Genomic DNA, 22,085 nt, shown 5'->3' on the forward strand with positions numbered 1-22,085 from the left:
CTCCCTCCAGCCGGCCACTTAGTCTGGCGGGGCGAAAAGATGGCGCCCGGCGCAAGGCCTCTCGGGAACTGTAGTTCCAGAGTGCCGGGGTGCCGAAGCCCGTCTAACACTCTTTGACGGAACCCTCAGGGTTCGCAGCACTGCTCCCCGGGGGTGGCACCGGACAGGGGAAGCCTAGAAGGCGCTCATCTTGGTTCTGGGAAGAGTTTGAGTTTGGATGGGGCAGAAGCACATGCAGGTATTGGTGTAAATTTAATCCCCAGCCCGGTTTAAGCCGTGCGCTGGCTGGGTGGCTGGGCGGCGAAAGGCAAGTCGCGTTTCTCTGTTCTCCCCCGAGAGGCTGCTGCATCACAGTCTCCCTAACGTGACACCTGCCTCAAGGACCCTGCACATCAGAACATTTACTGGGTGACTGCCCCACGCTCAGGTCAGGCTGGGCTTTTTTGCCAGGTTCTTGCCAGAAAGGGTTTGGGTCTCATTGATACACCCGTAAATACGGGTTTGTGCTGGAGTTTGCTTCGTTGCCAATTTAAGTACATTTAGTAATTTTGCTATCTGGGACAGAATAGGCACGTAATAAAACTTCGTTAAAATAATGAGTGAATGAATACACAAAACCTGGTCTGTGACTTTAGATTTGGGCATGGATTCTCGTTGCATGGAGCTCTGTAGGGGTGAATTTGGGCCACACTAGGTCTTGGATGAGTTCTGACTGTTGGAGGCTGTCTGGATGTGCATTCCAGTTGGATGGGGAGGCTAAATATGAACTCAGCTGGACAGAACTCAGGAGTCTCCAGGCTGGAAGAAGGTTGTTTAGTTGGATGTGGCCCTCTGGTTGCAATTCCACCCTCCAGAGACCCTCAGGTTTGGGTCCCGTTGTGAGTGACCATGGCAGGCCCCTGCTCACGGCGAACACAGAGGCCTCGCCAGTAGGGTGTTTTATCCTTAGCTCCAGATGCTACAGGTATCCCCTATAGCCACCTCTCCTTCCTCCCATCCCCAACTCCCATCTAGCTGAGCCCGAGGGGTATTGTCCAAGTCACATGAACCAGGTGCCAGACCTTTCATTAGTTCATAAGCCTTTATTTGGAGAGGGATGCTTGTGGAGCGAGCCCCAGCTCCTGCGCTGCACAGGGGGCAGAGTTATCGAAGCAGACTCCCCTGAATCGGGAAGGGAGTGTAGACTCTCCTCTGCCAATGCCGGTTAGTTATGCCAGAGGCCAAACCACCAAAGTTTGGTGGAGAAGATGTGTGCTGCATGGGAGGGGGCGTTCACTCGTCTTAAGGCCACATATGAATGATGGCAGGGAGGTGAGTGCGGTTTAGAGCGGGCACGTAAGACTTAGTAAAAGTGGAAACCTGGACCCTGTATCTCGTCCCTTGACCCCCCCCCCCCAGCTACTGTGGTGTGACCTTGAGGTTATGGTTGTTCCTCTCTGAGCCTGTTTTCCTCATCTGTAGAATGGGGCAATAGTGTCTGCCTGGAGAGGAGATGGTTCCTGCTGAGCCCAGGGCACCTGCTTCTACTGCTCAGGCCAAATGAGGCAAGCAGGGCACTGCCAAAAGTTGTCAGCGGACTCTAGAAATATCCTGGAATTTGCTAAATGAGGGTTAAGAGTAAGAAGACAGGGCGTTTCGTCTCAGGCTTTTTCAGGGATTTGTCCAAGGCCAGGGGCCAGCCAGCTTCTCTCTTCCTGTAGGCTGCAGGAGCAGAGACAGACCTGGAGGGATGACAAGGAGGGGCTAAGTTTGGGCCCACTCCCGCCTCCCTGCAGTGTGTGTGTGTGCGCCCGCGTGCATGTACGTGTGCTTGCGTGTATGCACGCAGCTGTTGCTGTTTCTCCATGGCTAGACTCGTGGGGCAGGACTGGGGCCTTTAGTGCCGGACTGACAGCAAGAGGGGCCAGTAGCCCCCCCGCCCCAGATACTTTTTTTGTGGTCCTCAAGCTCAGGAGGCCTTCGTGTCAAATGGCCCTGTTATTCTGGAACAGACCTGAGGCCTTGGGGGGGGCCAGGCCAGGGTTGGGGCAGGGGTCCAGGAAGAGAGGCACTATTTGAAGTGGGACAGGAAGTGGGCAACAGGGTAGTGGGGCCCATCGATGCCCAGACCCTGGCAGAGGCCCAGCAGGCGGAGGCGAGCCTCAGCCAGGCTGGACCCAGCACAGGCCACGCTGCAGTAGGGCTCCTCGTATTCGCCCGGCACCAGGACCTCCTCCAGCCAATTGAGGCGCAGCAGGCCCTGGTCATGAAGAGCCTGAAGGGTCTCACGGCTGGCGGTGGAACTCAGCACCTGCAAGTGCTGGGACACCAGGCACATGACCCCCACCAGGTGGCCACGGGCACGAGGGCGGGCGGGCAGGGCAGGCCGCAGGCCGCAGGCCACCATAGCCGCTGTCAGCAGCAGGTCCACACCGTAGAGTTCCAGGATCCAGTCTCTCAGGTAGAAGCCGCCCATGCGAGGGTTGATCTCGATGAGCTTCGGCCCAGCCCCGGTCAGCTTGAGCTCCACGTTGAACACCCCGTCCAGCAGCCCACAGCCCAGGCAACAGCGGAAGGCTGCCTGCACCAGCTGGGCCTCCTGCTCAGGTGCCAGCCCGGTGGGCATGCAGGCTGCCGTCTCCGTGAAGCCGGGCAGCCTCGTGGGGCCGTTGTCGCTCACGAAGGCGGCCAGCAGTCGCCCACCAAACAACACCAGGTCCACATCGTGCTCGGTGCCCTCAATGAACTCCATCAGCAGCATGGCGTGGCCCCAGCCCAGCCCAATGCCGGGGTGGTCGGCCTCCCCCTGCAGGTCGCGGGCGATCCGGGAAAAGTGTTCGTGGCACTGTGGCGCGTCCTCCACCAGCCGCACACCCACTGCGCCTGCCCCGAACTCCAGCTTCATGACACCTGGCAGGGGCACCTGGTGGACGGCCTTCTCCACATCAGCCTCAGTCTCCAGCGGGCAGCAGGGCACAGCGTGGAGGGAGGGCGCAGGCCAGGGTGGGCCATGGCAGCGCAACAGGTGCAGCTGGGTGCAGCTCTTCTGCTTGGCCAAGCGCATGGCAGCTGGGGGGCTGCAGGGCAGCCCCAGCTCCCGGCAGAGCAAGGCCGTGAGCACTAGGCAGTCATCCCAGTAGGAGAAGCAGCCATCCAGCTGCAGGCCACGGGCCCGCACCAGTTCTGCCAGCAGCCGTGCATTCTCTTCATCCCGCCGGTGCTCTGTCACATCAAAGTGGATGAAAGTCTGCACCAGTTGGGACGCAAAGTGGTTGGGGTCCGACTCCACCAGGTGCAGCTGCAGAAAGCACCAGAGCACAACACACCCAGTTTAGCCTGTGCTGGACACTGGGGAGATTGGATGGGGCCTAGAACATGGTTTTGGCCCTCAGGAGGGACCGACTCACCAGTTCTAGGGGCTCAAAAAAATATTTGTTGATGATTGACTACATGGAAGGTGCAGAGTTGGCACATCTAACCCCGCCTGGAGGGGAGGGAAGGCAGCCGAAAGGAGGCAATGCTTAGGCCGGGAGCTGAGTAAAAGCCAGAGGAAAGATGGCGGCACAAGGGAAAGGGTGTGATCCGGGCAGGAGGGGCTGGAGCAAAGAGAGAATGAACCACCCAGAGTGAGAATGAACCCACTCTGACGTGGGCTCATTCTCACTCTGACCACAGCTGTAGTGGAACTACCAGCTTGGGGGTAGGGACAGGTGGCCTGGTGTCCTTGGGCATCATGCTCTTGGTCATCATTCACCCAAAGAGTTCTGACCCCAGGGGTGCCCACAGAGGAATCAGTGGGGCCCTGCGCCCCAAATCTCACTGCCCGCTGGGGGAACACAGACACAAAGCAGCTGGTTCCCAGGGCAGAGGCTGCTCCTGAAGAGACAGGGGAGCGTGGCTGTGAGCACTGTAACACTTGGCAGCATGAGGAGTAGAAAGACGTTCCAAGTGGAGAGCACAATGTGCAAGGCAGGGAGTGAAGAGGCATAGGAATGGCTGGAGGGGCGGATTCCCAAGAGGGTGTGGTACTGTGGAGGAGGGGAGAGGAGCCATTGTGGTAGGTTAGAGCCAGGAAGAACCTGACCTCTGTTTTCTTATCTGTTCAATGGGGGATAAGAATGCCTACTCTGGGGGAGGCTGGGTGACTCAGTGGCTAAGCGTCTGCCTTCGGCTCAGGTCATGATCCCAGGGTCCTGGGATGGAGCCCTGCACTGAGCCCCGAATCGGGCTCCCTGCTCCGCCGGAAGCCTGCTTCTCCCTCTCCCACTCTGTCAAATAAATAAATAAAATCTTGAAAAAGAAAAGAATGCCTACTCTGCCTGCATGGCTCCAGATTCTTTAATGCGAGGCCACTGCTGTGAACTTGATTCGGGACCTGTAAGCTGCTCTTCAGCACCCTACTCGTGCCCTCAGGAATTCAACCTCGAAGGGCCTGCCCTTCCTGCAGGTTAGGGCCAGGCTCCTTCCCCTGGCATTCAAGGTCCCGGTTCGGGTACTAACCCTGAATGACGCCCCCGCCCCTCCAGCCCCTCTGCAGTGGGCTCTTTTTGCCCTGGAGGGGGCTCGCTGAAACAGAATTCGGCCAGAGGCCAAAAAGAGTCTAGACTTCTGGGGCGCCTGGGTGGCTCAGTCAGTCAAGCCTCTGCCTTCTGCTCAGGTCATGATCTCGGGGTCCCGGAATCCAGTCCCGTACTGGGCTCCTTGCTCAGCAGGAAACCTGCTTCTCCCTTTCCCTCTGCTGCCGCCTCCCCACCCCCGCTTGTGCTCTCTCACTCTCGCTCTCTCTCAAATAAGTAAATAAAAAAAGTTTAAATTTCTAACCTGGACGGGGCAGCGGGCCCCACCCCTACTCCTGGGCTCTGGAGCCCCCAGCGGGCACGCCCAGCGCAGGCTCCGCCCCCAGCGGTGCTGGCCCCGCCCTGAAGCCCTCCGCGCCCGGGCGCCCAGGGTGCCGCCTCCACCACTGGGGCCGGGACTTCGGACCGGCCCCGCCCCGCGCCCCGCCTACCTTAAGCCCGTAGTCGCGCGCCGCCTCCCATACGAACTTCTTGCTGACGCCGCCGGCGCCGATCAGCAGCAGCTGCTTGCCCTCCATGAGGCAGTGCGCGGACCGCCGCAGCATGGTCTCCACGAGCGGCGCGGCCGCCGCGTCCTCGGCCGCCGACCGCGGGCGCTGCGCGGCCCACAGCCCCTCGAGCGCGCCGCACGCCTCCAGACACAGGCCGCTGTTCAGCTCCAGAGCCACGGGGGTCAGCGCGCGGCCTTCCACCGTCAGCGCGAAGTCCACGCCTGGCCCGGGCGGGGGGGGGGGCGCGGGCTCAGCGCCGGCTGCCCCCCGGCCTCGCCCCCGGCCCCCGGCCCCCGCCCGGGGCCGTCCGCACTCACCGAGGAAGTCCGTGCGGGCCCGGCGCCCGCCGCGCTGCTCAGCGCTCAGGCCGGCCTCCAGGGCCAGCACGGCGGCCAGCGCGGCCTCGGCCGCCGCCTTGACGCGCCGTCGCACGACCGCCACCTGTCCCGTCTCACCCAGGCCGCACCGGGCCAGTGCCACCTCCAGCGTCTGTGGCAAGGAGCTCTGGTGCCGCAGAGGCCGGTCCTCACGGCCCACGCTGCACACCACCTGGGCAGGGTGTGGCTGAGGGTGTTGGCCCAGGAGGAGCCGTCCCAGGACTAATGCCACCCCCCACACCCATGCCCTGAACACCTACCCTGGTGCCGAGGTCCAGGCCAGACCTCTCACTGGACATTCAAGCAGCCCAGTCCTCCTCTGTGGCTTCCGCTGCACAAACCACTTTCCCCCGCCACTGCCCCTCTGGTCCTTTAGACCCTAAGGGGATTCTACCCAGGCTTCCAGGCCCAGCCGGGGTCTCTGCTCCTTGAAGGCGCCAAGCACGCTTGCTCCTAGCTCCTGCAGGCCTGGGGGCCTGTGCCACCCTGGTGTGCCCCACCCTAGACCTCCATGAGGGCAGGGTTGACAGACTCTCCCTCAGGTTGGCTCAGAGCTGTGTTCCCGGGAGGGTCCTCAAGCTGCCTTGAGTTCCCTGGCTTGGGGGCCCCTCCTAAAGGACTCCAGACACTGGCAGTTCAGAGACCCTGGGTCAGCCTCTTCTGTGGGTAAGAGGATTCAGCCCTGGGCCCTGGTATACCCCGTACCAGGCAGAGCTCCTGAGGCAGGAAGGGTGGAAAGGGAGGGGAAAAAGCGTCAGACCCAGGAGTCCTCCTAGAGGCCACCAGGATTCCCCCCAAAGATTATGTCTTCTCTCTGCCCGGGGCCCTCAGCAGCTCATTAGGGCTGGGCTGGGGTGTGGCGGCAGGGTCGGGACCTAAACCTGGGCCACGCTCACCTTGCTCAGCAGGGGCCTGTCACCCTGTGTCCGACATACCACGGCACAGATCCGCACAGCCAGCTCGGGGCCAGGTGGGGCACTGCCTGGGGAAGGACAGCGAGGCCTGAGCCCGGCACAGAGCAGCCAGGAGGGCCAGCCAAGCTCCCACTCCTGGCTGGCGCAGGTGGCTCTCACCTGGGAAGGGTAGCCGGGCAGGTGGGCACACAGCCTCCACCAGGACACTCTCCTCCTCCTCCAGTTTCTCCAGCAGCGCCAGCACCGTGTCCACCACTGTGCCCAGCTCCACTCGAGGGTACACACGCATTGCCTGCCGCCCCCGCCAGCGCCAGCCACTGAGCTTCACGGCCACCTGCAACAGGGAGGGGAAGGGGGTCTCCTTACCACCCCATGGACCTGTGCGGTACCGTAGGATCTGATGTGTAAACTGAGGTAAGAAGGGAGGGGATTGCCACAGAGAGAGACGCCAGCAGGAGGGCTCCAAGTTGGGGACAACTTCCCAGCAGGACTAGGTAACCATCCATGGGTCCCATCCTGCTGGCATCTGCACAGACCTCGGGAGGCAGGAGCCTGTTACCTGCAGGGCATCAGCCAGGGCCCCGGAGTGCAGAAAGGCCCCTACTTCCTCCTTCACCAGTGTCTGCTGGTCCTCTTTGCCACTCAGCTCTACCAGCCGTAGGCCCGGGCTGGCCTCCCCTCCCCGCAGCAGTGCCGGGGGCTTATAGGTGAAAGCCAGGGTAGCCGGCACAGCCGCACCACCGTGCTGAGCCAGCAGTCGTCTTGTCAGCAGCCTGTCCTCCAGCAGCCGGGCCAGCTCAGCCGAGGCTCCGGTGGGGCAGGTCAGGTCACGGGCAAGTTCAGCTGCCTCTCGACCCCGGCCAGGTCCCAGCCCCAGGCCCGCCAGGAAGTAGGTGGCTCGGCGTGGGGGGACAAAGTCATCTAGGAATGTCAGGCCCCCTGGGTGGAAGCTCACAGCCTTGGAGACCAGCAGGACCGCCTCGCCCGGCTGCCCAGGTGCTGGCACCTTTGTCAGCCAAGTAGGGGACAGGCAGAGGAGCATGTTTCCTATGGGCAGAGGGAGGAGGGTTGCTGGCCAGGGAAGGCCAGGGAAGGCTTAATGCCCCCATGTCCTTCGCCTCCAGCCCGGGGCCCTGGGTAGTGGGGGCAGCTGCTCCCAGAACCCACCCCCACTCAGAGCATGGCAGCCGGCCCGGCAGAATGCAGGCACTTGCCAGAGTCAGTGGGTATTTCGGGATGTGGCCGGGCCAGAGCAGGGCTGCCCTTTCTGTAGGAGCAGGCGGGGGAGCTTGGGTACATACTCACCCGGGCTCTGGACCCCACCCTCCAGCAGCACAGACAGAAAGGTGCTGGGGGATCCCAGAACGCATAAGGTCACCTCCGCACCAGGGCAGCCTGGGGGTGGGGTGGGGTGGGGAGAACATTGCCAAGCTCAACAGGGGCTTCCCCTGCTATCTTCCTGCCTACCCTTCCCTGCCCCATAGCCCCGCCCTCCCCCCCTCCCCGGGGGCCCCCAAGGTCCTTGCCAGTGTGGGCTGAGAAGGGTAGAGAGGACAGAGAAGACGCCCGGAAAGGGAAAGGGAAGCTTGCCTGCCCATCCCACCCGGTGAGGCTGGCTCCCTCCTCTCTGCAGCTAGCCTGGAAGGTACTGGAGGCTGAGTGACTGGAGAGCTGGGTTCTAGCCTGGGCTTTGACACTGACTGTCTCTGTGACCCGTGGCCCCCATGCAGTGTGGTGGGGGGCGGGGAGGAGTCCCTGGGCCTCAGTTTCCCAGTCTGTGATTTTCATGTATTCTGGCTGTGAACCCTCTGTCCACACAAAACCTTTGTGGCCACCTAATCTTTAAAACAGATGTAAAAATTAATAAATAAAAATAAAACAGATAAAACAGGGAAGGAGTTTTGGGTCCCAACTGTTAGCTGCTTCCACAGCAGCTCCCAAGACACGTCTGTAGAAGCTCTGGCTCCACAGAACGTGGATGACAAATCCCACGGCTGGGTCTTCTGGGGACAGGAGGGAAGCCTTGATCTCTGACTTTACTGGTGCCAGATGCCCTTTGAAACAATGCTTGTCTGCCGGAGGTTGACTGGCCTGACCTCCCTGGCTCCAGATCCAGCCAGAGCCTGGGGGAAGGGGCTGACCTTGACAGGGATGGGAAGCAGGCTGGGCTGAGGGCGCCCCCTCCCCCCCAGGGACTCCCCCCTCCCTGGAGCCCTTGGGCACCTGTGCGGGGCACCTGGCTGCGGTCCTGGGTCTCCGGAAGGCCAGCTTGCTGCAGACAGCTCTGCAGGAGGCTATAGTAGTAGACGGTCCAGGCCCGGGCCTCCGCCCCCTCGAGGGAGCCCTTGCAGTCCAGGCCCACGTCGTGGCGCCAGGAGCCGGGGAAGCAGTCTGGGGGCGGCAGGCCAGAGCCTCCTCCCCATGGGCCCTCCTCTTCCTCCAGGTCCTTGGAGCCCAGGGGGCAGTCCCATTCGGGACCCAGCGGATCCAGGGAGAGCTGAGAGGGGCAGAAGTGGTGGGTCTTGGGCAGAGTGGGCAAATGGCACATTAGGTCACCCAAGGATATAAGCCCTCCACACCCCTAACCTTGGGTTATGTTCAGGGCAGACACTGTCCTAGGAACCAGGAGGGGATGGAGTTGGGCTAGGGGATGAAGGCCTGTCACCAGGAACACGTAGGTAGAGGTGGTTTGTAAAACGTAGGTGCAGTGCTCCGGGGCTCTGGGGGTAGAAAGCAATGTGCTGCTGGCTGGACCACCCCCCCCCCCCCCGCCATGCCACGCCAAGGTCTGCCCTAGCTTGGTTCGCAGGACCAGAGGTTTTGGTCTGTTTTGTTCATCGAAGCAGTTCTAGCACACCATAGCTGCTCAATAAACGTTGATTGAGGATAAATGAACGAACGAACCAAGCAATCACTCTTGAGCTGCTCATTTCTCTCTGGCCTTGGTAACCTATCTACCACCATCATGGAGCTCTGCTGAGACCTAAATGTGTAGGTGAATCTTTCCACTGCCACCTAAGTAGGCCTTGAGGACCTACTGTGTGTCCAGCCCTGTGCTAGGCATTGGTAGGGGAAAAAGCCCGTTCCCTTTTTTCAGATGTTCTGAGTCATGGAAATGCTTTCATTGGATGAAATTTTACACCCCTGCCCCTCTCTGAGGCTGGCTAACTCCCACATGAGGCAGCTCAGAGGCTCTGTGTGACCACAGGTGGGGACAGAGGTGGGCCTGTCCTCAGGGGGACAGCCTAGGTGGGCTACCTTGGGTGAGTTACAAGGTTTCTTTGGGCCCTTGTGGGGGCCTGGCACCTGCCCTGTCCCACCCCAGCAGGCCGGTGAGGCTTCAGTCACAGGAAGACAGTGTGCTGTGGCCGGGAGGGCAGGCCTGCGCCTGAGACCTGGGCTCAACTCCAGGCTGACCAGTTCCAAATTCTGAGCCTTGTGCCTTCTCTTAGAAGGTGTGTTCCAAAAAGAAGAAGAAGGTGTGTGTTCCCTGAGAGCCCAGACTGTTCATGCACTGCTATGTCCCCAAACCTGGAATGGTGTCAGATGCATAGTAGGGGCTCAGTGAATGTCGCAGAATGAATGAATGCCAAAGGGGACCAACAGTGCCCATCCCCGGGGCTGGTGGGGGAGAGGGGGAAGTGCCTGGCGCACAGCAGCTGCTTGTCCCATGTCACCTGGAGTGGAGAGTCAACCACAGCATGGGCTGCTGGTTATAGGTCTGAGCTGTCTGCCCAGGGGAGCCCCCAGGGTGAGGCTTTTGGGTGCCAAGCCCTGCCCTCTGGGCCCTCCCTCTGGCCAGGGGCTTGGGCCTTTTGGGGGAAGGAGCAGAGGAGACTCACCATCTTACAGGTGCAGTGGCTGAGAGACTGATGGCAGAGACAGAGGGAAAGAGACAAAGGAGGGAGTCAGGGCAGCCGGGTCTGTACCCCACTGCCCAGCCCCTCAGACTCGAGGGCGGAGAGATGGCCCCCAAAGGTGCCTGTGTCCCGTCCCTGACAGGTGTCCACGGCTGCCCCACCCCCACCCAAGGAGGCGGTGGGATTTCTGCCCCCGGGGCCCCAGGGGTCCTGACACCCCCCCCCCAGGCCCCCAGCTCACGCCTTGAGGGTTGTGCCGGGCAGCGCTGGGGTCCTAGCACCCCGCCCTTCCAGCGGGGGGCGCGCTGGGTCCCCGCGACCCCTGGCCCCGCAGCCCCCCTCCTTGGCTCTCCCCGGGGCGCGGGCAGGAGCCGGGGTACCTCGAGGGCTGCAGCGGCTCGGCGGGGCAGGCGGGCGGCGCGGAGCGGCGGGGGCTCGGCGGCAGCGGCGGCGGCACAGCGGGAGCGGGCGGCTCCGCTTTATATAGAAGCGACCGGGGCATGCCCAGTGCGGGGCGGGGGCGGCGCGGGGCCCCGGCCGGCACCCCCCCCCCCCCCCGGCCGCCCCGCCGCCCCGCCGCCCGCGTCAGGACACCCGCCCCCCAGCCCGACACCTGGGCTCCAGGGAGCGTCCAGGGAGAGAGGGCCGACCAAGTGGAACAGCGGGTCACAGCCACAGGGCTGTGGTGAGGGGAAGACAGAGCCCGGACAGGGACAGAGAGAGAGAGAGAGAGACAGAGGGAGAGACAGTGCCGAATGCACGGGGGATGGAAGAAAGAGAGAGGGAGAGAGGAGGAGGGGAGAGAGAGAGCCGGAGAGGGCAGAGACCAGTGGCAGGGCTGCCCTTGGCCTTTCGGGGAGGGGGGGCCAGGAGGGCCAGGAGGGCCGTCGGGGCCCACAGTCTGGAGTCCTGCCCTTGGATGGAGTCCTGAGCTCCCTAGCACGCCCAGCCCCCAGCAGTCTGCCTCAGCCATGAGCACTCTGTCCTATGGCAGACTGTCCCAAAAAGGCGGGGTTGGGCAGGGGTCCCTGTACATCTGTGGGGTTCCTGCCTCACCTCTCCTGGCCCCCACCGGAGTAGGGACCAATCAGTAAGAGGATCCCACAAGGGCAGTCCCAGTTTCCTGGGACACCCTCTGCCCTGCAGGGGGCCAAGAGGGAAGGGCGTGCCCAAGCTGTGGGGTTCCAGCAGATGTGAGCCCAGGAAAGGGGGTGTGTCCGGGATCTGTCTGCCCATGGACACCCACGTCTGCTGGACACCAGCAATTACACCCAGTCTCCCCAAGACACACAACCTTACACCCAGGTGCATTCACCCAAGCACCCACAGAAAACACCTCAAGAGACCTGGCTCACGGCCACAAATTCGGAGACTCACACCCTCTCCTAAGTGTCACAGTAGGCAGGTGTCAATCCTAGCTCCAGCCATAGGGCCTGGGCACATCCCCTTTCTGGTCTGAACTTCACTTTCCTCCTGCCTAAAATGGGGCTAGTTCCCACCTCACAGGGCCGTGGGGAGGGTTAGTACATGGTCCTACGTGCACCCACCACATGCGGACTATTATTACAATTCCTCCACCTTACAGCCTCGAACCCACACCTTCTCCCTGCCTGTCTCAGATTTGGAGACTCCCAGGCTGTCCCTGAGCGCCTTCTGGGCTTGGGGGAGAGTACCGAGGGGCCTGTGGCACCTGTAGTGGCAGAGGGGACAGCTTTGGGTATACAGATGACCCACCCCTGTTTACCACCGAAGGGACTCCAAGGGGAGAAATGATTCATCCAGAGTCTGTCCAGCCCAGCCCACATTCCCCACACAGCTTTCCAGGGCTGGCTGCTCGGCGCCCTCCCTGGAATTAGGTGTGGCCACTAGAGAAGTCCATTCTCTTGCTGCAGGGGTAGCCTGAGCGCCACGGCAACCCCACTGGTGGGGACAGGGGTGGGGCGCGGATGTCATCAAGGAGCATGAGCTTTTGGCACTTAACAAGGGTTAAAAAACTGAAATTCAACTGAGTAGATTTGTAAAGATTTGGTTGGCTTTATTCAACAAATCATAGGAGCTGTGCAGAATGAAAGACTTATAGGCAGAAGGGAGCAAAGACAAGGAAGTTGTACTGGGCAAAACAGCGGGTTGGGTTTTGCAAAGTTACTTTCCTTTAGGGGATGGCAGAGGTCTATCAGACGACCTAACTAGTGCTTATAGGTGAGTCTTGATCCTGGTTTAAGATTCCATTTCTGGGGGCACCTGGGTGGCTCAGTGGGTTAAGAGTCTGACTCTTGTTTGTTTGTTTGTTTTTAAGATTTTATTTAGGGGCACTTGGGTGGCCCAGTTGTTAGGCGTCTGCCTTTGGCTCAGGTCATGAACCCAGGGTCCTGGGATCAAGCCCTGCATCGGGCTCCCCGCTCGGCGTTCTCTCTCTGCCTGTGTTCCCTCTCTCACCGCGTCTCTATCTCTCAAATAATTTTTTTTTTTTTTTTTTTTACTTTATTTGAGAGAGAGAGAGTGTGCACAAGCACCGGGAGGGAGAGAGAGAATCTTAAGCTGACTCTCTGCTGAGCAGGAACCAGATGCAGGGCTCGATTGCATGCCCCTGAGATCAGGACCTGAGCTAAAGTCAAGGGTCAGACATTCAACCGACTGAGCCAGCCAGGCGCCCCGGGTGTCCGGCTCTTGATCTCGTCTCAGGTCTTGAGCACACTGCTGGTGAGAGGCAGAGCGGGGGTCTTCCATCTGCTGGAGCGTGTGCACACATGCATGGAGAGCAGTGTGGTTCTGTGCCCACTCCCAGAGGGCCTTGGCCAGGCACCAGCTCTTGTGGCGTTTGCCTTGTGCTTGCAAGGAGGAAAGGCAAGGTCTGGGACTTGGGGCAAGCGGTCTGGCAGAACGCTTCTGCTCTGTCTCCAGCCAGCTAGTGGTGGGGTGAGGAGAGGCAGCGTGTCAGCTGTAGTCCAGATCAACTGAACAGTCATCCTCCTAATACTGTGACTGATAGAGCAATCTTGGGGCTGGGGTGGGAACTTTTATCGCATTATCTATAGGAGAAAATAAGCTCAGAGAGCGAGAGGACAATTCCTATGCAGGGACTTTGCAGGGAGTCCGAGTCTGGTTTCTGGACAGCGTGGGGATGGGGAACCTCAGGGGTGGGTGGCAGCGCAAGATGGAGACCATGGGCCCTCCCCACGACCAAGGTGGGGATCCATCTGCCCTTCTGCTTTTTAAAAACGTGTATTTATTTATTTTTAAGTAATCTCTACGCCCAACATGGGACTCAGGCTCAACGACCCCAAGATCAAGAGTTGCATGCTCTTCCAGTTGAGCCAGCCAGGGGCTCCTGTCCTTCCACTTTTTTGCTTGGCCCCCACTCCTGTCCCCGGGGCTGACCCAGGCCAATGGACATCTCTGGGTGCCATACCAGCTTCAGTCCCTGCAGGCTGAGTGCCATCAGATACATGGTTTGCCTTCCCCTAGCCCCCTTCCAAGCAGGTTTGTCGGGAGCCGGGGCTGCCAGGTTTACTGAGTATAGTTGTTCAGGTTGCTCACTGCACAAAGGTACCCAGCTGAGTGGTCACTTCCCCTCTGCCACACAGGGCTGCATGTGCCTGGAGGAGAGGTGTCTTTTCCCAACTAGCACACGGGTGCTGTAGGAGCCAGCACGGTCTTGTGAAGGTAATGTGTGCAGAAGTGTTCACATGAGGAAGGCGCTAGTTCTCTTCTGGTCTGACACCCCCACAGCCTACCCAGCTCAGGCTCCCCATGTAGATGTTTGATAATGGCACCTGCCCAGAAAATGCTTCCCTGAGCCGAAAAGACATTGATTTAGCCCTAGCTAGAGGAGTCCTGCTGGAGGCCATTTGCCCCTAGGGTCTATAACCAGTGGGACCCACTGTCACCATGGCCCCCCTCCCAGACTCATGACAGATTCTGGGGCCCAGGGCCGAGGCTGCTGCTTTCCTGCTTCCCCACCCTCCTAGCAGAAGAACTGAGCCCTTGGAGGGCAGGGAGTCTAGGAGCAGACTCTAAGGGCAGGTGCCCCCAACCCTACCTGCTACAGAGCCTGAGACTGCATTTCGATGCCCTAAAGCTAAGGTGTTGTCCAGAAGGCACAGAGCCCTGAACTCTAGGGGCTCTGCCCTTAACGGTGATCTTGGGCCTGGGCACTCCATTTCCCCTTTCTCTAGTGCGATCTGTGCTGCCTGCAGAGGCGGAGGGGATCTGAGAAAGAGTTCTGGGAAGTGCAGGTGAGTGGGTTATTTTTAAGCTACAGTTACCTTAGTGGGGCAGGGAGGAGGGAGGGAGGGCCCTGGAAGCTCTCTTTAACACCCCGGGGCCCAGCTGCTGCCCCACACTCCAAGGGGCTAGTACTCAGGCTGGGGCAGGGCCGGGGGAGTGGGTGGGAGCAGGAGAGAGAGCACCCCCAGGGGGACAGACCTGGGTGGGCGCCCAGTTGTAAGGGGCTGGTTCATGGCTGCTGATGTGGAGGCAGGGGTAAACCTGGGGTCTGGCATGGGCAGCGAGATCTTCGCTAAATCCCCTCCCCTCCTGAGCCTCAGTTTCCCCCAGGAAACTCCGCAGACCTGCGTCTAGACCTCCGTGTTCCCTCCTCCAGGTGGTAGGCTCCTTGGGTACGGGATGGTCTGCCCCAGAGCCAGGCCCTGGCCAGGCACATACTAAGCACCAGAGGAACATATGTTAAGAGTGAGTGTATTCCCACAACCTGTGGTGCTGTCACCAGAACATTCCAAATCAGGGGTCTGACCAGTGGCCAGGCCAGTGTTCCAGCACAGCCACCGGGACGAGCAAGGTTGAATAATCCACTGTGGAAGTGGGAGTCCAGATGCCTTCTCCCAGTACTGCAGAGTCCTGTCATGCCCTGCCACCCTCCCCCCTGCAGGGCAGGGCCCCCAGGGAGGCAAGGCACCCGGGAAGGGGCACTGTAGGGACACAAGCCAGCATTGGAGCCAGCCCCGTTGTCCTGGTGATGGCTCATGTCTCAGGCACCCCAGGCACCCACAGGGGCAATTATCAAGTGTGGGAGGGAGTTTCCATGGTGGCAGTCCCGAGGGGGTACAACCAAGGCTTTGGGAGTGGGCAAGGGCCCGTGGGACCTTTCTCCTTTGTCCCTGCACAGTAGGCTTTTGTTCTCGCCTGGCTGTCTCTGAGGACGGGACCAGGACCATGAGTGGGGGGCAGACTTGGGTTAGAGGTCCCCCCCCCCCCGCCCTTGGGAGTCCTGAACCAACCTGGGAGGAGGGGAAGAATAGGGGATAGAGCCCCACTTCTGGGCCCAGCATCCACTAGGGGAGCCTTCCTCCCACAAGTGCCAGAGCCTTACCTGCCCCCAAGAGGTTGCGCGAGGCGGCTCGCCATTGGCTCCTGCTGCGGGTAAACAGCTTTCAGCAGCCAATGGGCACCCTCGGTGTATCCCGTGGGAACCCGGGGCTGGCCAGGAGAGGCAAGGCTGTGAGGGGGTGAGGTCTAGAGTTAGGGGTGGAGAGCGTTCAGTCCAAATCCATCAGGCTTCTGCTCAGTCAGACTTTATTCTAGGCCTCCCCAGGAGCCCTCTGGGGTCCGCTAGCCCAGCCAGGTGCCCTTAACCCCACACCTCTTCAGCGCCAGCTTCCATGCTTGCAAGGGCCCGGGCACCAGGACGGCTCCGTGGGAAAATGGCAGGCCTTGGCCCCTGAAACCGCACTCGGTGATCTTCCTTCATCCTGGTGTCTGACAGTCCCTGGGCAGGGAGCTGAGCCGCCAGATCCCAGCCGTAAAGTGCAGTGCCCATTTATGAGGCGGGCATCAGCCAATCGGACAGTTGGGGTTAGGGAACACCGAGTCCATGATACCCTCAGAAGTCGAACCTTCAGAACCGGGTATCCAGGAAGGAGGCGGAGCCTCGATGAGACCTGGGGGGGCCCTCGAGAGGGGGGCCCCTGGACCGAGTCAGGAGCCCGTGGAAAGTCTTGCCTCGGGTTTGGGGCTTGCGCCGCGGCGGCCTGGGCTCCTCCGGGGGCTGCACCACTATCCGGGGCACCTCGGGCTTGGTGCCTCCCGGCACCCCTGCCAGCTGCTGGGCCTCAAAGATGGCTTGGGCCCCAGGCAGGCGGGCCTGAGGCCTGGGGGGTGGCCCAGACGTTGACTCAGGCAGCCGGGCCAGCTGGACCCTGATCTCCCGCTGCAGGTCCTGCTCAGACAGCGCCACGCTGTGCACCTGCGGGGAGTCGTTGGTACTGAGTGTGCCCAGACCGGGGGAGGGCAGGAAACCATGAGGTCCCCACAGGCGGGCAGGACATAGCCCCAGGAAGTGGCTGAGGGCTGAGGGACTGACAGCCAGACTCACTAAGGGAACCATAGAAATCTACTTGAAGCCTGGGGTTTTCACATTCTCTGCTGCTCAGAGGACAGGAACTGGGCCCCGGGTCTCACACTGACTTCCGGCTGTGAGACTCGGTTTCCCCACCTGAGCAGCAGGGGCTGGGCCATTGTGGAAGGCAAGGCGTGGGGGGGGGGGCACCCACCTGGGACATGAAGACCTCCTCCTGCAGCTGGGTGGGGGGGATGGCTCGTAGGGCACCAAGGGTCTCCAGGAGCCCGGGGCAGGCCAGGCGCTGCTCTGTGGTGCCTAGCGCCAGGCGCACCAGCGTCAGCCCTACGCGGAACAGCACCTTCACACCTGCGGGCCGTGGGGCTCACTCAGGGCAGGGCCGGCCCTGCCCCTCCTCGGTTCTGTACCTGAACCTGCTCTCCGCCAGGCACCTTCCACCCCCCCTGCAGCTCCGCAGCCTGACTCAGACCAGGAGCAGTGAGTGACAGGGGGACTGCGATGTGGGGGCATTGACGAGTGAGTGACTGCGGCCGCAGACGCTTCCGGGCAGAGCAGCCTGCTAGCAGTCAGGGGCTACGCCTCCTCACGCCCGCTCTCAGCGCCTCGGCAGCTCGTCCTTGCTAGGAAGGCCTCTCTAGCTCAGACCTGTGACCTTCTTGTTCTAGAGGGATTCTCGCCAGACTCTTCACGGCTAAGCCAAGAGCATAGTGCACGCGTGCACACACCCATGCATGCTCGCTCACCCACACGCGCGGGTGTGACCTCGGGCTGTTCCCGCAGCCTCAGAATCCCTTCCGGGCAGCCTCGAGTCTGGGGACCAGTGAGGCCTGGTGACAACCATGCCTTGTAAAGAGAGGATCACAACCACTCGTGTCATCATCATGACGAAACGGAGCTTGTGACATTGCTTGTCCAGAGGGCTCCTCCGCCTGCCCTGCCCGGCCCCCAAGGTGTGAGGCTGGAGAGGGTGGTGACACAGAGATGGCAGCTTGGACACCTGTGACCAGAGCTCTAAGGGGGCCTGGAGCCAACTGGGCACACAGCAGGTGCTCTATAAATGTACTAATTGGTTTCTGCCATTTTTCAGTTATAACTGCCAGACAAGCCACAGAGAACAGAATGCAGGTGGGTTGCCAATCGGGGTACCGAGGCAGAGCCCCCAAGTCCTAAAACGTCCAGCTCAGCTCTGCCCCGACTGCCCCGACTCTTGGCCTGACCTCTCCGGCTTCGTCTCTGTCCATGCCCACATCCCCAAGTCATCAGTGGCCTGGCCCTGTGGACAGTGTCTCTCCTGGCCTCCCGGCCTCCACATGGGCCCTGCAAGTCTGCCACCCCCACGGAGAGGCCAAAAGCATCTTGAAAACAGCACTTTCCTCCCACTGCTCCCCTAACACTCTGGCACATCCCTTGTTTTATTTTGTTCATGGCACTTATGACAATCTAGAAATACCTTTTTTTTAAGCTCTATGCCCAACGTGGGGCTTGAACTCGTGACCCTGAGATCAAGAGTCACACGCTCCACCCCTGAGCCAGCCGGGCGCTCCTATAAATATCTTGTTAATTTGGCTACTGTTGGCTCCCATCCCCACCCCCACCGGAATGTAGGTCTCGTTCACCCAGGGGTCCCAGCGTCTACAGCCGTGCAGGGCACCAGCGAGGGCTCCCCGAGTGCCTGTGGGCTCCAGGGATGAGCGCTGCCCCGCTCCCCGGGCCCCGGCCCTGTCCCTGCCACTGGCCATGCCCACTGAGCCCAGTCCCCAGAACAGCTGCACCGCTGGGATCTCCCCAGCTCTGCCCCGCCTCCTTGGGGGGGGGGGCCTCCCTGGCCCCAGCCCACCCTCATCAGAGCCTGCCCTCCCTCGGTGGGGGCAGGGGGGGGTGTGTCTCGTCACAGGGGCAGGAGCACCAGCCATCACACCAGTGACGCACAGGCAGGGGCTGGGCTGCTCCCCCAGAGCCAACCCGACACCATCGCCCTCGGCACCCACTGGCACCCGCACCGGGAGCCAGGATTGGCAGTGGCAGGTGGGGCGGAGCAGAGCTGGTGTGCTCGTCCCTGTGCGCACCCCAAGGCTCCCAGGCCAGGCCGCGCCTCCCCCGCCCCCCAGCTGCCCACTCACCCTCACTGAGGAAGGCGTCCCAGACACGCAGCACGGTGGGGAAGGGCAGGGAGCGGGCAAAGAGGCACAGGAACCACTCGGGCAGGTAGAGCAGAGGCCCGACGCCCACCTGCTGCAGGTGCTTGTGCACGCGCGGGAGCAGCCGTCGAAGCAGGGCCATGAATACCTCGGCGTCCAGCTGCACGGCCTCCTGCAGCCACGTCCATCAGCGCATCTGCTCCCGAAGCCCAGGCTCTGCCCCTCTCCATCCCCAGGCCCCTGCCCACCTGCCCAGTCCCTCCCGGGGTGCCCTCCGGCCCCCTCCCAGCCTCTCACCATGTGGGGCCCGTAGTAGCCAGGGAGGTAGACCTCGCAGATCTGTACCAGGCACCAGAAGGCCTCCTGGGTGGGGACACAGGCCATGAGCACCCCTGCCCAGGGGATCACAGAAGGAACCGCAGGGTAGGGGAAAGGAGCACAGGGGAGGGCCTATGTACCCTCTGGGGTGACTCTGGAGCCCGGAGCCTAAACAGCCTAAACTTGGGCTCTTACCAAGTCTCCCCACGGCCCAGAGGCCTACCGATGGGTTTAGGGGGTTGGAAGTCATAGGGTTCATGATGTCGAATTTCAGAGTCACAGAGTTGGGGTTCACTGGTCAAGGGTTGGGAGGGTCCCCAAGTTCAAGCCCTGAGCTCTTGAGGTCATTGAGATCATGGTCACAGGGCTCAGAATCAGGAGTCGTGAGGTCAAGGGGACAAAGTCCAGATTCTTAGGTCACTGGGGCAGGGGGCAGGGGAGAAGGGTCCCGGGTTCCTGGAGTCAAGGTCGCTGGGCTTGAAAGTCACTGAGGTTGGTGGTCATGAGGCCCTAGGTCACTGAGACAGGATCTGGGAGTCAAAGAGCCCAGTGCCCGAGTCCAGAGTCCCTGGGGCTAGGGGTCAGGGTCTCGAGCCCCTGGAGCGGGGCCGGGGGCACTCACCTCCGGGGGCAGATGCATGAGTAGCACGGCTGCCACAGGGCCTTGGGCCTGACAGTAGCCCTGCTCCGGCCGATGCAGCGTGTAGGCCTTGAGTACCTGCAGGAGCCCCTGCTGCCTGTGCCAGGAGACCCCATCAGGGCCTGGTCCTCCAGATACCCCTTCCCCACCCTCGGGGGGGCCTCTTCCCAGGCCTCAGCCCCCCGCCCCGGGCCTTGCTGGGTCCCCCAAGAGGTAAAGCTATAAAGCTGAGGCAGGAGTCTAGGCTGAAGGCCCTGGAGGTTGTGGGGCTGGAGGTCCCTGGGTGTCACTGGCCGCCTACCCATGACCCTGAGGTGACACAAACATCTCGTGTAGAGGGAACTGGCGGTGCAGGTCCCTGCTGATGGTCTCCATCCACTGTGGGTCTCCGGGGGCCTTGGCCAGTTCCTGTGGGGAGACAGGAAGGTGGTGGGGAGGGCTCCGAGTGGCGAGGGGCTCAGGAAAGGGGAGGCAGGGACTCCTGCCAACTGTTACCTGATAGGTGGTCGGGCTGTTCATCTGACACACGTGGGCCCCACACAGCAGAGGCCAGCAGCGGGCCCTCAGGGCCGAGGGGATGCCTTTCCGGCACTGCATCTTTACCTGCGGGTGAGGCCAAGGGGCCCCGTTAGTTCAGCCAGGCCAGCCTCCCCTGCTCCTGTTGGCAGGTCCCAGGCCCCAGCCTGTCATGGGGCAAGGGTCCCTTCGGATGGTAGGAGGAAAAGACAGGAGGTGCTGGGACACAGGAGGGGTAAAATTTGCCAGGGTATGGGCAGAGGCAAAGGGGGATGAGCCAGGGAGCCGCATCCTCCCCTCACCTTCTTGTACCGCCGAGACATGGTTTTCTCCCAGTGCGAGGTCATCTCTACCCACTTCATCTCCCGCTGGCGGATAAGGTCTGCAGGAGGGTGACCTGGCCTACGGGCACATGGCACAGGCACGGAGGAGTTGGCTAGCTGCTTCCCAGGGCCCACATCTGCCACCCTCCCCTGCTGCCCCGGGGAAGCTCAGCTCCTGGCCGTGGAGATCTCGGGGGGGGGGGTAACCTCTAACCCAGGAGTTGCCAATGGTTGTCATAGGGACAGGAAAGGATGTGACTCTGATGTGGGCAGAAGCAGGAGAGACTGAAGGGGGTGTGTAGGTATGGGGGGGAGGGGCCGGTTGGCTGTCCCCCAGGATAGGAACACAGACAACTCATAAGAGAAGCGAGGTGGACAGAGCCGCAGACTAGAAGCCAGCCCTGAGTTCTCTATCTGATCTGCTGTGTGACCTTGAGCAAGTTCCTATCTGGACTTGTTTTCCTATCTGTATGTTGGGAAAGGGGAGGGGTAGAGGTATGGGTTCTTTGGTATGGTTCTGGGATTACTGGGACAGATCAAAAAGGGAAGGATATTTGGCCCCAAGGACAGGTGCAAAGCCTGGGAGGTTGGGGGAAAAAGACATATGAGGGACACTCCTGCCTCAGCTCTGCCAGCTTTAGGATTCCACCTGGAGCACGAAGAAGGGTGACGCTGGCTGAGTCCCCAGACCCCCCAGGACCCTCGAAGTTGAGCCTCACTCTAGAAGTCAGCCCTCAGCCCCCAACCTCAATCCCAGCACCCTGCCGCCCCCATCCCTTCCCCACTTACCCTGGCTCTGCTGAGCTGCCCCCAATGAAGCCATAGCGGTCAGCCTGGCGATATGGGCCGGGCCCACTCAGCTCTGAGTCGGACCCCAAAGAGCTGGAGTCGTCCTGCAGCTCTAAAGTTTGCACCAGGTCCTCCCCCAGGGCCTGGGCCATGGTGCCCCAGACCCAAGCTACCACAGGCTGTAAGGTGTGGAGAGAGCCAGCGTGAGAGGCAGCTTCTGGCCAGCCTGGAGCCTGGGCTCCCATCCAGCCAATCCCCAGCCCAGGGACCTGGCTGCAGGGTTCAGAGGGGAGAGGCTTCAAGGTACCTCACCAAGCCCCTTCTGTCCCCTCTTTTATTGGAGGTGGGGGGACGGTGGGCCCTGAAGTGGCAGAAAAGCCAAGCCTCTGTATAGAGGCCCAGCCCCAGACTCAGCCCCTGCCCCCCCAGCCCAGCTTACCTCCCTGCTGCACCTCACCTCCTCCTCTCACTTCCTCCTCTGGCAGCTTCAGCAACCCGCTGGGGGGCCCCTCCCACACTCCCCTCCCAAGTGTGGGGGGAGTCACCCCTTCCTCTCTGAGGCTCTTCCGGCCTGCCCCGGTGCCCCCAGGGCCGTGGGCTCCTCCCCTCCCCTCTCCTCCCCTCCCCTCCCCGTGGGCTGGACGGCTGCAGGCTTGGGTTCCTGCGTTGGGTGTGAAGGGGCCAGGACCCACCCGAGGTACAGAGGCCAGGCCCCCTCCAGTTTTGAGGTTATCGGCTTGTAAAACAATTCAGGATTCCAGGGGCGCCTGGGTAGCTCAGTCAGTTAAGGGTCTGCCTTTGGCTCAGGTCATGATCTCAGGGTCCTGGGATCGAATCCTACATAGGG

At 61.4% G+C, this 22,085-nt stretch overlaps 2 protein-coding genes across 5 annotated transcripts; both read right to left on the reverse strand.

Moving 5' to 3' along the window:
* Positions 1 to 1,083: 1,083 nt before the first annotated feature.
* CARNS1 (carnosine synthase 1) lies at positions 1,084 to 10,614 on the reverse strand. Of its 2 annotated transcripts, XM_025879486.2 has the most exons (10): positions 10,579 to 10,614; positions 10,181 to 10,207; positions 8,562 to 8,835; positions 7,644 to 7,733; positions 6,898 to 7,385; positions 6,498 to 6,672; positions 6,321 to 6,406; positions 5,365 to 5,596; positions 4,988 to 5,268; positions 1,084 to 3,277 (listed from the first exon to the last, which is right to left on the reverse strand). In XM_025879486.2, the coding sequence occupies exons 2-10, from the start codon at positions 10,181 to 10,183 to the stop codon at positions 2,051 to 2,053; spliced, it is 2,856 nt and encodes a 951-aa protein (XP_025735271.1). In that variant the 5' UTR covers positions 10,184 to 10,207; positions 10,579 to 10,614; the 3' UTR covers positions 1,084 to 2,050. The 2 variants fall into 2 exon arrangements, with proteins under 2 accessions (XP_025735271.1, XP_073739497.1); XM_073883396.1 differs by lacking the exons at positions 10,181 to 10,207; positions 10,579 to 10,614 and having other exon boundaries at positions 8,562 to 8,980.
* Positions 10,615 to 15,713: 5,099 nt separating this feature from the next.
* Positions 15,714 to 21,771, reverse strand: TBC1D10C (TBC1 domain family member 10C). 3 transcript variants are annotated; one of them, XM_025878462.2, is made up of 10 exons: positions 21,696 to 21,771; positions 21,239 to 21,417; positions 20,429 to 20,528; positions 20,106 to 20,213; positions 19,912 to 20,018; positions 19,593 to 19,707; positions 18,950 to 19,015; positions 18,635 to 18,824; positions 16,708 to 16,862; positions 15,714 to 16,400 (listed from the first exon to the last, which is right to left on the reverse strand). In XM_025878462.2, exons 2-10 carry the CDS (start codon positions 21,388 to 21,390, stop codon positions 16,053 to 16,055), a joined length of 1,341 nt encoding a protein of 446 aa, XP_025734247.1. In that variant the 5' UTR covers positions 21,391 to 21,417; positions 21,696 to 21,771; the 3' UTR covers positions 15,714 to 16,052. The 3 variants fall into 3 exon arrangements, with proteins under 3 accessions (XP_025734247.1, XP_025734246.1, XP_025734245.1); XM_025878461.2 differs by having other exon boundaries at positions 21,678 to 21,756; XM_025878460.2 differs by lacking the exon at positions 21,696 to 21,771 and having other exon boundaries at positions 21,239 to 21,663.
* Positions 21,772 to 22,085: the final 314 nt, after the last annotated feature.

This window comes from Callorhinus ursinus, unplaced genomic scaffold, assembly GCF_003265705.2.
Source record: "Callorhinus ursinus isolate GAN/ISIS: 27379988/994484 unplaced genomic scaffold, GSC_fseal_2.0 scaffold51, whole genome shotgun sequence".
Lineage (NCBI taxonomy): Eukaryota > Metazoa > Chordata > Mammalia > Carnivora > Otariidae > Callorhinus > Callorhinus ursinus.

What these genes read in the sequence shown, in the direction of transcription:
- CARNS1 (XM_073883396.1), bottom strand. Translation starts at nt 8,886, where the DNA reads ATGTGCCATTTGCCCACTCTGCCCAAGACCCACCACTTCTGCCCCTCT. An exon ending in CAGCCAGGTGCCCCGCACAG is followed by an intron (nt 7,734 to 8,561) that starts GTGCCCAAGGGC and finishes CCCCACCCCCAG; the next exon opens with GCTGCCCTGGTGCGGAGGTG. An exon ending in GGCCCGCACGGACTTCCTCG is followed by an intron (nt 5,269 to 5,364) that starts GTGAGTGCGGAC and finishes CGCCCGGGCCAG; the next exon opens with GCGTGGACTTCGCGCTGACG.
- TBC1D10C (XM_025878460.2), bottom strand. Translation starts at nt 21,483, where the DNA reads ATGGGAGCCCAGGCTCCAGGCTGGCCAGAAGCTGCCTCTCACGCTGGC. An exon ending in GGCAGCTCAGCAGAGCCAGG is followed by an intron (nt 20,529 to 21,238) that starts GTAAGTGGGGAA and finishes ATGTGCCCGTAG; the next exon opens with GCCAGGTCACCCTCCTGCAG. An exon ending in GGACGCCTTCCTCAGTGAGG is followed by an intron (nt 16,863 to 18,634) that starts GTGAGTGGGCAG and finishes CACGGCCCGCAG; the next exon opens with GTGTGAAGGTGCTGTTCCGC.